At 35.4% G+C, this 12106-nt stretch overlaps 1 protein-coding gene across 4 annotated transcripts in view; it reads right to left on the minus strand.

Annotated features, from left to right (window-relative positions):
* Window positions 1–12106, minus strand: part of LOC149535255 (midasin-like protein) — a 216133-nt gene that overhangs the window by 63043 nt on the left and 140984 nt on the right. For 3 of the 4 annotated variants that reach the window (XR_016356783.1, XM_089803666.1, XM_089803664.1), the window contains exons 42-45: window positions 10572–10713; window positions 10407–10496; window positions 10062–10215; window positions 9806–9963 (exon numbers count right to left, since the gene is read on the minus strand). Coding sequence is in view for 3 of the 4 variants with exons in the window: in XM_089803666.1 (XP_089659792.1) it covers window positions 9806–9963; window positions 10062–10215; window positions 10407–10496; window positions 10572–10713 (544 nt within the window). In the remaining variant the exon portion in view is untranslated. The remainder of the gene's footprint in view (window positions 1–9805; window positions 9964–10061; window positions 10216–10406; window positions 10497–10571; window positions 10714–12106) is intronic. The other variant, XM_089803665.1, reaches the window with a different exon arrangement.

The following is a 12106-nucleotide window of genomic DNA, read 5'->3' on the forward strand; positions in this document are numbered from 1 at the left end:
ATAGTTGAAGGCTCAACCCATGAGGTAAAAGAGGTAAGGACAGAGGACTGCAAAGCAGAAGCAAGAGAGCACAAGACACAGTAAGGTAATAGAAAGGAAAAAATATTATTATTTGAGGATTAAAAGACTCCAGCAAAAATGAAAGAACTTTTAATATCACAAGCAATTTTCTAAGGGAAAAGTTGCATTGGATGGGGCAAATCTGCCAAGCAATTAGGGTTTGAAACAAGTAAAGAGGGTGTCAATTCAATCAAATGCCTTTATAAGTATGGAAGACAAACACAAAACTTCCAAACAGAAAGAAGCTTTCCTCATGTTTCTTTTTGCATGAAGATCCAACCTCAATCCAAAAAGAAGCAAAAAGAGTGTTATTGGCCAAAGAAAGAGCAGCAAGGACAAAGGTAAAAGGTCATGGTTGCAATATAGAAAAGCCCTCATCACCAATTTATTATTATCCCAAAACACACTGGCACAGAATGAGAGCAAAAAAAGCAAACTAAAATGGCCGAAAAGGTCGCAACAAGCAAGAATGGGGGAAAAAAGGTAAAGACTCTGCCCAAGTCTTCAGCCCCATGACAAATAGCAAATAGGGCTCCCTCCAGAATACTTAAAATTAGTGTGTTGAAATTGTAGATGTTTTACTGATGGAAATGACAAAATATGTCTCACAGAAACTCATAGGCATGATGAGTAAAAGAGATCTACTTTTGAAGGATACATGAAATTTACAATTTGCAACAATGTGATTGAAAAATGATAAAGGTTATAGCGGCATAAAGGTCTTGATAAAAGAGAGATGTGAAAGACACATAAATACATTCAATTGGATCAAGAAGTCCTGAATAAGCAATACAAGTGATTCGAATTCTGTGAATGCCAGACACATGAGAACTGCAGTGTGTTATTTTGTCCGTCAAAGTTGACCAATTGTCTATCACTTACTGGAGGAAAATCACAAATGAAGGAGTTAGGTGGATTTAACCATTTTGATGAAGGATTGCTTGCAGTATGTAGTAATTTTGATTTTATTATTGTGGTGATTTTGATTTAATTATGTTATATACCACCCGGGTTATTAAACAGCAAACTCCCAAAATATTTTCCAGAAATATAAATAGATAGTTTTATACAACAAAAGCTTCAGGATAACCATTAAGTAACCAGCAAATGCTCAGCTTTAAAAAACTTCAGATTTGTTATCGCATTATAAATCCAGCAATACAATAACATATCTTTTTCCAATCTTAAATACAGCAGTAACATTCATATTGGATAATAAAGATAAAGTGAAAACACAAGTCAGACACTTGGTGTGTGTCATGTCCCCTATTTTTTTCCCAAATAAAATTTAATAATAAATAATAAAAGTAAATCAATTAAATAAATAATAATAAAAGTTATGATTATGTACTACTCGAATAATATTATATATCAATAAAAGAATATTATATAAATACGTAATAATAAAATATAGATAAACAAAATAATAATCATCATTATAAATGATAAATGATAAATAATAATTGTTATACAATTATACTTATCTAAATAATTACTATAGTGTAGAAGGATAAACGAAAAAAACAAGAGAACACATTATTAATAATATTACATTATTATAAATGATATATCGATTATTAAGGGTTGGAACAAACCATGACAAAATTAGAGACTATCATCTTTAATGTGGGCTATCAGGTCAAACCAAAATCAACTCATTCACATTTCCAATAGTGTTACGTCAAAGATATGAAACTGCAGTGTTTGGTCTGTAGAGAACAGAGATGAATATATTGCCTGTAACACTTTGGGAAATTCAATATTATTTACCTTATGAAGAGATCTTTGAGTGGCAGCAACGTTCTTATCGCCAATGATATGAAGTTGGCAAATTTCTTAGGAAGCATCATTTACATAGCCAATATGATATTATCATCGATGATCACACTTAAATAAACAAGCGATTATGAAATGATAAGATGCGACTGCTTACTCCATACTGGTATAAGAAAAATTCGCGAACCATAGAGAAAGGGAACAGAGAAGAATTCAGTTTCGGAAGATAGAAAAGAAGGGACCGGACAACTTCCAGTCATTGAACATCAAACTTGGCAGCAAGAGACACCGAATTAGTAGAAGGGACATCAATTTGGCAGTGGCTTGATTGGGATATTGGACAGTCAAGGGAAGACTTTAGGACAATAAAATATCCTTCAACAACAGTAAGGGAGAACGAGACTTGTTTGAGAAGGTAGTTTCAAGATTTATAATAAACTAACCTTGTCATCATATATTCAAAGAATCAATATATATAAATATATTCATTTGGGAAGATTGAAACAAGAATAATTAATTCATTACTTGGAATGTTAGGGGCCTCAATGTCCCTAACAAATTTAGAAATAAAGGGTGATTCTGGCATTATCATCAATGCTCTCCATAAACAATGAATGCTTAATAGGAAGTTGGACACTTTCTTATCTAAGGCTTCAGAAATAATGAACAATTTTAAAGAAGTAACTCTTAACCATATTTTTAGGTAAGGAAATAGCTTGGTAGACAAACTAGCAAATGAAGGAGTGGATGGAATCAATGAAACATTTGTAGCTCCTTAATTCTAACTTTAGGAACACTTCGTAAGTATGTACTTTATTTTTTTGGTGCCTCATATTAATTGCACTAACACTTAAACATTAATAGGAGGCGGATATCCAAGATTTTCTTTTACTAACATGGCAATATCACACACTTCAGCCAGTGCAATTTGCCTTTGGAATATCTTGTCAATCTACAATTGCTTTTATGGGTATTTATTACCAACTTCGGTTGGCAGCTAGTGTAGCCCCTCAACAGCTTTATATCCCTCTTGTCCTCAATTTTGCTCATTAGTAGTCATGGATATCCCAATTAAGCTAGGTTGTCGAGGTAGACTTATGGCTTTTGACGCTCCTATTACTCTAGATAGGACTAGGCAGTTGTCAATATCAAAAATAAGGTTATCTGGAGAGCTATGATGCGTAGCTTGGGCAACCAGTATGTTTTCTACGCAAATAGGTTCTGCGCTAATGCTAACATTGTAGCTATGCTTATTGCAGTCTATCTACTAATTCATGAGGATTAGAGGTAGATGTCCATAGAGATATTTTCTTCGAAGAACTCTTAGGGGACTTGGAAAGAGTTCTAACCAATATCTAACAGGACTAGACAATTCCCTTAGCTGATAACTATGGTATGCTCTATGTTCATGGAGCTCCAATCCGAACCTATCCCATTATCTTCTAAGAAGACCTGGAGGGCTTTTGAGCTGACCGGAAATATTTCCTTGTGCTATTTTGTGGTGTCCTGGCCTCTTTCGACACTAACTAGCTTGAGAAGTATATGGTTGTGAAGGGTATCTTGGATGATAGGTCGATGCAAGCAGCCATCACAAACCTTAGAGAAGCTCTCAGGGAGCTTGATCCATAACTTTCAAAGCACTTTTGTGCTTTTTTTACTAGTCATAATGTTTATATTTTGTCGTAATACGTTTGTCAAACTCTTTACTAGATTAAGAAACATGTTGGCTCACCAAACAACTTTTACTATTTGTGGGCAATATATAGTTGATACAACAACTAAGGATTACGATTTAAAAGCTTTAAATCCTCATGGTTCTTATAAATGGTTATTTCCAAGCAGGGATTAATTTTAGTTTTTCCTAACTTCAGCTATCTTCTACTGTGGTAATCTACATTATCTCTCCTTAGAGAATCACAATGGGTGCTGAAAATCGATCCTCTTAATTATGTTATGATAATCTTTTTAAGTTTTAAATATTGATATTGTTAAGCAAAGATATCTATGGTAAGCTCTATAAGATTCATAATTTTGATTAAGACTGGTCGCTCTAGTTCCCCAACCACAAGCTCCTAAGAACTAGTAATGACCGATGGCTTTCTTTAAAGATGCTTCTTTTGATTACTAAAGCAAGTCCTGCTATTCTTTGATATCTATATCTCCTCAATACAGATGGCTTTCTTTAAAGATGTTTCTTTTGATTACTAAAGCAGGTCCTGCTATTCTTTGATATCTATATCTCCTCAATACAGAACAAGTCTTAATTTACCTTTTATGACTATTGTTACAAAATGCTTGACCTCATTTGCTCTATCTATGGAGCCTGCATTTCTTATGGTACTAGGACAATGGAGTTTCTATGGTTGTGGTTTGATCTATATTTTAAGCTCAAAAGTAAGTTTCATGTTTCATAATATAGAATCTTCTCACAAAGTGTATGTTGTGTAACTTATTTTAATGAACTTTTAAAACTTTTTAAGAACCGTCTTGATTTGGGTTGTATGAAGCCTATATATTGGGAGGTTGTTTAACACCCCCTTTCTACTAGAAATGATCTACAATTCTAATGTAGCATAGCTATGTCATCAATTTTAAGGCAATAAAGTCTTATGAATTCCTTCGATACTAATAGACCTTGTGGAGCATAGTTGTGATTTATGTTTGTGTATGTAGGAACACTCTTAATGTAATTAAGCTCAGGAGAACTCTATGAACTAGCATGGGATCCACAACTCTCCTCACTCTCTGTGTCTAATCTAGTACTTCCAAGTTGATAATACTTTTGTAATTCTTTGTAATGAAGGCATACGTTCACAACCCAAGGGCACTTGTACTTCCCAATTGGGAGCAGACTGGCAACTAAAGAAATGCTAGCTAATTTATATTAGTATATAATGTATCTTGTTATAAAAGAGGATATGCCCTTTTAAAGTCTCAATACCAGGCATTTGTAACCCTAGATCAGGACTTTGGTCCTAGGTTACATCGAGGGTTTTCTTTCCAATTCTCTTTCCCCTGGTGCCTGCACTTTGAACGGCATAAAAACAAAGTAAATACTTTTTGAAATTAATTGAAACGGGTGTTTGCCTTTTATCTATCAAAAAAACAGAATAATTATTCATTACAAATTAGCAAAGTGAACAAACTTTGAAATAATTTCATCGTAGAAATTATAAATTCAAATTCTAGTTGAGTATTCTAGATCAAATTGAACAAACCCCAACTAGGGGATATTTCAGCGTGACATCTCCAATGGAGAACGAGTTTTTGTCCACTATCGTTCAGCTCGAGAGTTCCGAACTCAAGCTGGTTGAATGCTAAATTAGAGAGAGAAAATGATAAACCAAAACTATAAACCAAGCCCTCCTCCTTTAATGCCAACAATGTGACTCCCCAATTTCCTTGCCTTGTCTCTTCATATTTCTCCCAGCGTCTTTTATTAATCCAAAATGCCATCATCCTTAAATACCATCTTTGTTTGGTCCGCTAAATCACTATCATGTGCGAGTTGTTGATATAAGAGACACGTGATTCATCACACCTCTCAAGGATATCATCATATGTTTCAAACTCCCTATTTGATTGATTTGTATGCAAAGGCAAGGTTGCTTCTATATCATTAAACAATTCCTCATGACATGAAGTTTTGTGAACTCTTTTAGAAACATCCGACATGCTCTCATATTGAATATAACTATCCCTGATGGAACATTTGTCAACTTCAATCACTAAGTCACTGATATAGAGTTTTGAATATACCATACCTTTGACAATAGTTGAAAGCATGTCACTGTGGCTGATTGTGTTACTTTCTACGAGAAAAATGGTCAAATTCTTATCATCCCCATTGCTGGTCTGAATTTCTTTTGCTGCCTTGTCCTCATCATAATCATCGCAAACGTGATCAAGTGTCCAATTTTGTTGGCATGTGAAACAAATTTGTTGTCTCCTCATTTGATTTTTGCTCATTTTTGGAGATCTTGCAAGCTATATACCTGCTAATATTAGCTCCTCTTCAATCACAAACTCCTTGAATATTTTAGTCACATAAGCTCTACAAGTGCATGCAAACTAATCACCACATCAACAAAGAGGACCAGTTGTGTCAATTTTGCAACTTGGGTCAGATTGAGACTGAGACACATTTCATCTTTCACTGCCCCATTTACTACAAGATCCGCAGGAGGTTCCATTGCCTTTTCAAGGAGTTTCAATCGCTCTATACTTTCTTCGGATACACCAACCAATAGTGCCTGGCTATCTCTCTAGAAGTTTACAGGTCTTCGAGACCATGCCTTGCAGATTCGTTGCCCATTGAGATGACCCACTGATGAGCTCATCACCTCCTTTTTCTTTGCGGTCTCTCCTGGCAAGGATTCCAAGCAATCGCTTTGACCACCCTCTTTTAGTCACACTCGTTCCGTGAAGGCCCGCAGAAGTTACATGTAGCAATGGCCCCCTTGTGTCTCTTAGAGGCAACAAAGGACCTCCTCCTAACCCATGCCTTATCCTTCAATCGTTGACTTCTTCTTTGCAGGGGCAACAACTAGTTTGTGGCTTGTTGTCGCCCCTACAACCTGTTGGTATTCTTTGCTTTTTGTTATACTTTCCCTAGACACTGTTTGATGCTCCTTATGTTTATTGGTCTCCTTTGTTATATCTTGGCAGTCCCGTAGACCCTTGTGGTCTCTTGTTGAACATTGAATTTATCTTATCTTATCAATCAATCTCTTTGAAGAATTCATATGCAATGGGAGTTATAATATGTTTCTTCGTACAAATGGCCAACAAATCAGATTGCAACTTTTTCCATATCTCATCATTTTCTTCAAGGTTTAAGGACACAATAGTGTACATGCAAGCCTTCACATTGTTAGGATGATACTCCCTGATTTCAGCCAAGAAGCATTGAAACATGTGAAGGATCAATCCTTACATTCATAGTCAATCATAATAGAAAATGATCTAACCTTTGTCATAGGTTCCAAGTTCTTATACTTCTTCACAGAGACATGCACTTTGTCATCATGTATTGAAAGATTTTCACAATTAGTTGTAAAACCTTCCTTAATACATCATCATTATAGGTTGCTATAGGAGTTGTTATCCATGCAATCTCACTAAGACATTAAGCCACTACAAAGAGCTTACATCTCTATGTGGATTCTCCATAAGCCTGTGCTGGACCAAAGCAAGCAATGAGGGTTGCAAGGCTCAATTCAAAAGTAGACAATCTACCTAGTTTACTTTGATCAAATGTGTTTCTAATCCATTCAATTTAGAAAGAACATTCAGGGAATTTACGGATTCCAACTGCAAACCGATTATATAAAGCCAACTGCCTACTTCCTCTTCTTTCTACAAGTTTATTTGGTGTTTGGCATAAAAAACTCCCACATCACAACAGCAAACAAATCAAACATGTGAGGAGCATCATCAAAAGTGATGAAGGAGTCCTGTGGGAAGAGCCGCCTAAGGTGATGGAGGAAAAGGTCGTGATCGTCCTCAGCAAAGTGAAAGGAGGTGCAAGTGAGGGAAGGAGCCAAGGAATAAGCATCGGGAGGGGGGAAGAGGTAGGGAGAACGAGAAAGGGGAGGCTCTAAGGATGAGACTGAGGAGGGCATGATCGGCCAAGGGGAGGGGAGACACGATGAAGTAGCTGATGAGGGGGATAAGGGAGGCACAAAAGAGGACATAGTTGAGAACGCTCAAGCTGTCGTAGTGAGGCCAGCAAGTAAAAAGGCCAGAGTTTGAAAAGAAGGAAAGCCCATTCAGGATCACCTAGTCCAAAGACTCAGACAACTGCAACATGCATCAATTGTATCCATTAAGTGGTCCCTAGTTGTCCTCTAAAAGCGCTACAAAACCAGACTGCCGACATAGACTCGGTAGTGCAAAGTGAGTCTGACTCACAATCATGAATGGGGGTCTAAAAATCTCCGGTACGTGCATTAAAGCCCCCAAGAATAATGATGTCCTCCATAATAGAGAATCTAGTGGTGAACTCCTATAAATTCTCAAACGGGTCCATGTTGCTAGTGCTATCCATTGCAAGTAGTACGCAGAGGTCGGTGGGAAGTAGTAGAGTACGATGAAGATGTCCCTTAGGTGTGACATCCTCCTGCAAATATGTATCCACATGAATTTGACAGAGTTGTCGAAGTGGACCATAAAAGTCGTACTAGAAAGGCAATCATTGACTAGACAAGCTATACTCTCCAAACCTTTGACCCCACTAAAGCACCTGACCTCGTCTCTAAAAGTTTGCAACCACTGGTAATTGAAAATGCCTGGAAGAGGACAAGCGAGGCTCTTATGGGTCTCCATGACAAGAAGAATGCTAGCGGAACCAAGAGCATCCTGAAGAAGATCAAGCAAAGGACAATAAGGACAATTTTTCTGATAATATACACCTCTATCTAATATTGTAAGGTAACGACTTTACAATGTTCACTATCATGATGAATATCATGTGACTTGATACTCATGCAGATGTCATGATAGTATCTCTTGAACATTTTGGTAGATATCATGAGACCTGATATTAGATGTAGATCATTATGTTCTTTATGAGATAATCATGGGGGATATTATGTGATGTAATATCCATGGATATGCCATGATTTGTTATGGTAGACATAATGAGACTTGATGTCAATGCACATACCATAACTTGGATGTATATATGAAGAATGTCATATGACTTGACATTCTTTAACATATTTTATTCTCAGATATCACAAGTTAGGTTATATCTCTTTTCACAATAGATGAGTCTATTGTAATATATATATACTTGGTTAGATACATTATCTTTCGTAGCTAAGAGGAAGTGTTGAAGTTTGAGCTTCGTTCAGATAAATTGATGACAAAATAGTCAATCTTGTTCTGCAAATAACTTATATGCATGTATACCAATATAACTTAAGCCTATATTGATACATATACATATATATTAGAATACAGTTCAATTATTTTGTCATCCAATATGTGCAATTTATCCAATTATATCTATTTGTTGATAAAGAATTATTCATTGACATTTCATGTTCTTATACTGATCGAGTTATGATCATATAATCTGCTTATGAGTATAATACAATCAGATCAAGTCGGATTATTTCCTTATAGAGATCGGCGACATTATGCAGAGGTTGTTTAAGTTCAAACTAAATAGCAAACACCGATTGGAATCGGTTTGATCTGCATAACCAATCACTCTTGTGAAGAGACATGTCTTGTATGAGCATGTCTCCACTTTCTCTGAGCCCAAACACAGAATGAATTTAAATGAAGTAATCTCACAGCATGATAAACTAGGTATTGAGCAAATCAAGAGTTTACTATCTCGTAATCAAGAAACAAGCTAATGGTCCAACAGGCAGACCAGAAAGGATATGAAATTCACAAGGCTTCAGATCATGTAGGACCTAAATGAAGAAAACTTAATGAGTCAAAAATAGGATACAATAAATATCCCGTCAGGCAGCAATCTTCAGAATTGGCATCAACAGATTATTCTCAAATGAATGCACAAATTAGAATCAGGGATCGTTAATATTGACCCTTGAAAAAGACTGGTGTTATCTGGCTATCCCAAAATGCTTACACAAGCATGTGCACAAATCACACACACACAAGGATTTTGTTTCAGTATTAGATTACCTAAATAAATAACATACATGATCAAAGGAATAAACCAATTTTGATATTTCAAATATAACAAAAAACAGTTTACAACTTAAATACTACTAGTGGAACAACTAAAAATTACAAAAATTTCTTTTGTCATAAAATTACCTTAATATAAGGCAAGAACCTATAACACAATGGTAAATTGTGAGCCTCTCATCTAGGAGGTCTTGTGTTTGAGTCTACTCGAGTTTAACATATAATAATAATTAATATCAACAAATAATAATATATAATGTAGGCTTCGGCCCATTATGTTTCAAGAAAAAAAAATTACCTTAATATCAATTTCAAGGTGTGATATTTTCTCCAAAAGCTGTGTATATTTGAGCATCGATTTTTTAACTGGATCAATTGTATGTGGGCTCAATAATAGCCGAAGCCGCAATCCACCAAGAAGCAACCATACCCGAGCCACCTTGAACAAAGGATCTGCTAAAAATGACAATGGAAATCCATCATTGCCATAAAAAATGTCATATTATTAGAAGCTGGCATATGCCATTAAACTCAAACCATCACTAGCGCCTTACAAGAAGTTTTGCCGGTCATTGGAAAACATGAATATATTTCTTGCATCAATGGTTGAATAAAGGATGTCGTCAGTTTAGCTAGTCTTTCGTGCTTAGATTCTTTGAGAAGCCATATTAAACGCTCTAGCAACTGCTGATCAAATCCATCATTAACCTGAGAAAACATGTAAAAGCGAATTAGCATAATTTCCTTCTACAAGAAAGGTAAAATACTATAACCATTGACTCTAAGCCCTTATGAATCGGAAAAGCAACAGAATAAATAGCAAATATAAAGCAACATTAACTCTTAATTTTGGGAAGATGAATAGCCTCATAAGTAAACCCAAAGAAAGATTCATTCACCTTAGCAGTATTCTGATGTAGAGAAATGAATATTGACTGAATCTCTTGCATGTCGCCTTTGTTAAAAGCCTTACTATGGGCAAGTATTATCTGAGGGTGGTATAACATCCATTAGATATGGCACAAATGAAAATAAACAGTGAGTGCCTAGTTATGGAAACATACCTGCTGTAAGAGGATACTGGCTGTACACAAAACAATGTTGCATAGACCGCCCCTAAATTTGAAATCTCCCCAAAGATGAGCTGAAGCCACCTTAAGCTGAAGCAGTTTGACACTGTGATCCTTAACAGAAGGTAATGGCTCTCTATTACAAAAACCAATATAGATAAGAAAAGGCTAGATTCAACCAGAACAAAAAGAGAAGATAAAGCTTAAGTTTAAAGGATAACATACTAATCTCCTATATTGCTTACCAAGAAATAGGGACACCCAACAACAATGATAATCAGGAAAGAATAAGCACAAAATTCGTCTAAGCTACTGAAAATAATAATATTAGATCCAAAATAAAACAAAAAGATTCATAATCATAAAGGTCAATAACCATCCTTAAATGCATTATAACTAATATAGAATTTCATTCATGTTTCTGTTTCAAGTTGACAGCAGTAATCCCAAAATTCTCATTTCTGAAAAAGAATACAACACAAAACTAACCCATAAGATCATTTTCCAATAGTTTGACCATATCAGAAGTAAAGAATACTGCACTTCTGGCAATTTTTTAAGTCACATAACTTCCAATATGAAGAACAGGCTAGAAGTCCGTCTATTTTTTTATTTCCACTTCATAGAAGTGTTACCAAAACTCCTGATGAAAACACTCAATACTCATCATACCAAATTCCTTTACAAATAAAAATTTGTGGACAATTTAACAGAAATTACATTTATGATCATTTTCCACTTGTCTGAACATATCAAGCATTAAGAATGTCACAGTTTAAGCAATTTTCAAGGGATGCAAAACTTCTGACAGAAGAAATAATGTCAGGGATTTTTTTGAAGAAAATGATATCAACTTGGGATATACCTATTTTGAAATCTTTAGACTAAGAAGCATTTCCTAAGACCTTATAACCTTTTTATTTTAACATATAGGGCATACATTATTATTGTTATATGCATTATAAGCCTCAAAAATGAAATAGAGGAATATTTTCATTTTCAATAATCTTTTTCACAAACATTCAAAGATTGTGGTGCATAACAATTAAAATACAACCAAAAAATATGGATTGTTTAATATAACAATGCATATCTAGATCCCATAGCACTTAAATACAGAGTTGTGTTAACTCCAAAGTCCATAGTTCCACGGAGTTTCCTAACAGGGGATATGGAGACAGGTTTCAGATGTGGGGCTGATATGAATTGAAATCTTCAAGGCAGCAATATCACATTTCTACAAGTGCTCCAAGAAAGGAAAACTAATTTCCATAAAGTCAAAGGTTGCAATCTATATGTAACATCATGTACCATATAGCCGACCCAACTGCACCTCCAACAAAGGTGGTGATGCTGTGGGGGGACATTTCCCTCAAGTATCCATGTCTCAAAGATGTCCTCATACAAGGTGACATTTCTTGTTAGTTTTTACGCTGCTGGAGTTCCAGAAAGAAATCTTTTGGGATACATTTACTCTTGAGATGATTGTACTTGCATGTATGTTACTCTTCTCATATCTTTATTGTCAC

Source organism: Cupressus sempervirens, chromosome 10 (assembly GCF_028749045.1).
Source record: "Cupressus sempervirens isolate cs-2001-9-10 chromosome 10, ASM2874904v1, whole genome shotgun sequence".
In the NCBI taxonomy this organism is placed as follows: domain Eukaryota; kingdom Viridiplantae; phylum Streptophyta; class Pinopsida; order Cupressales; family Cupressaceae; genus Cupressus; species Cupressus sempervirens.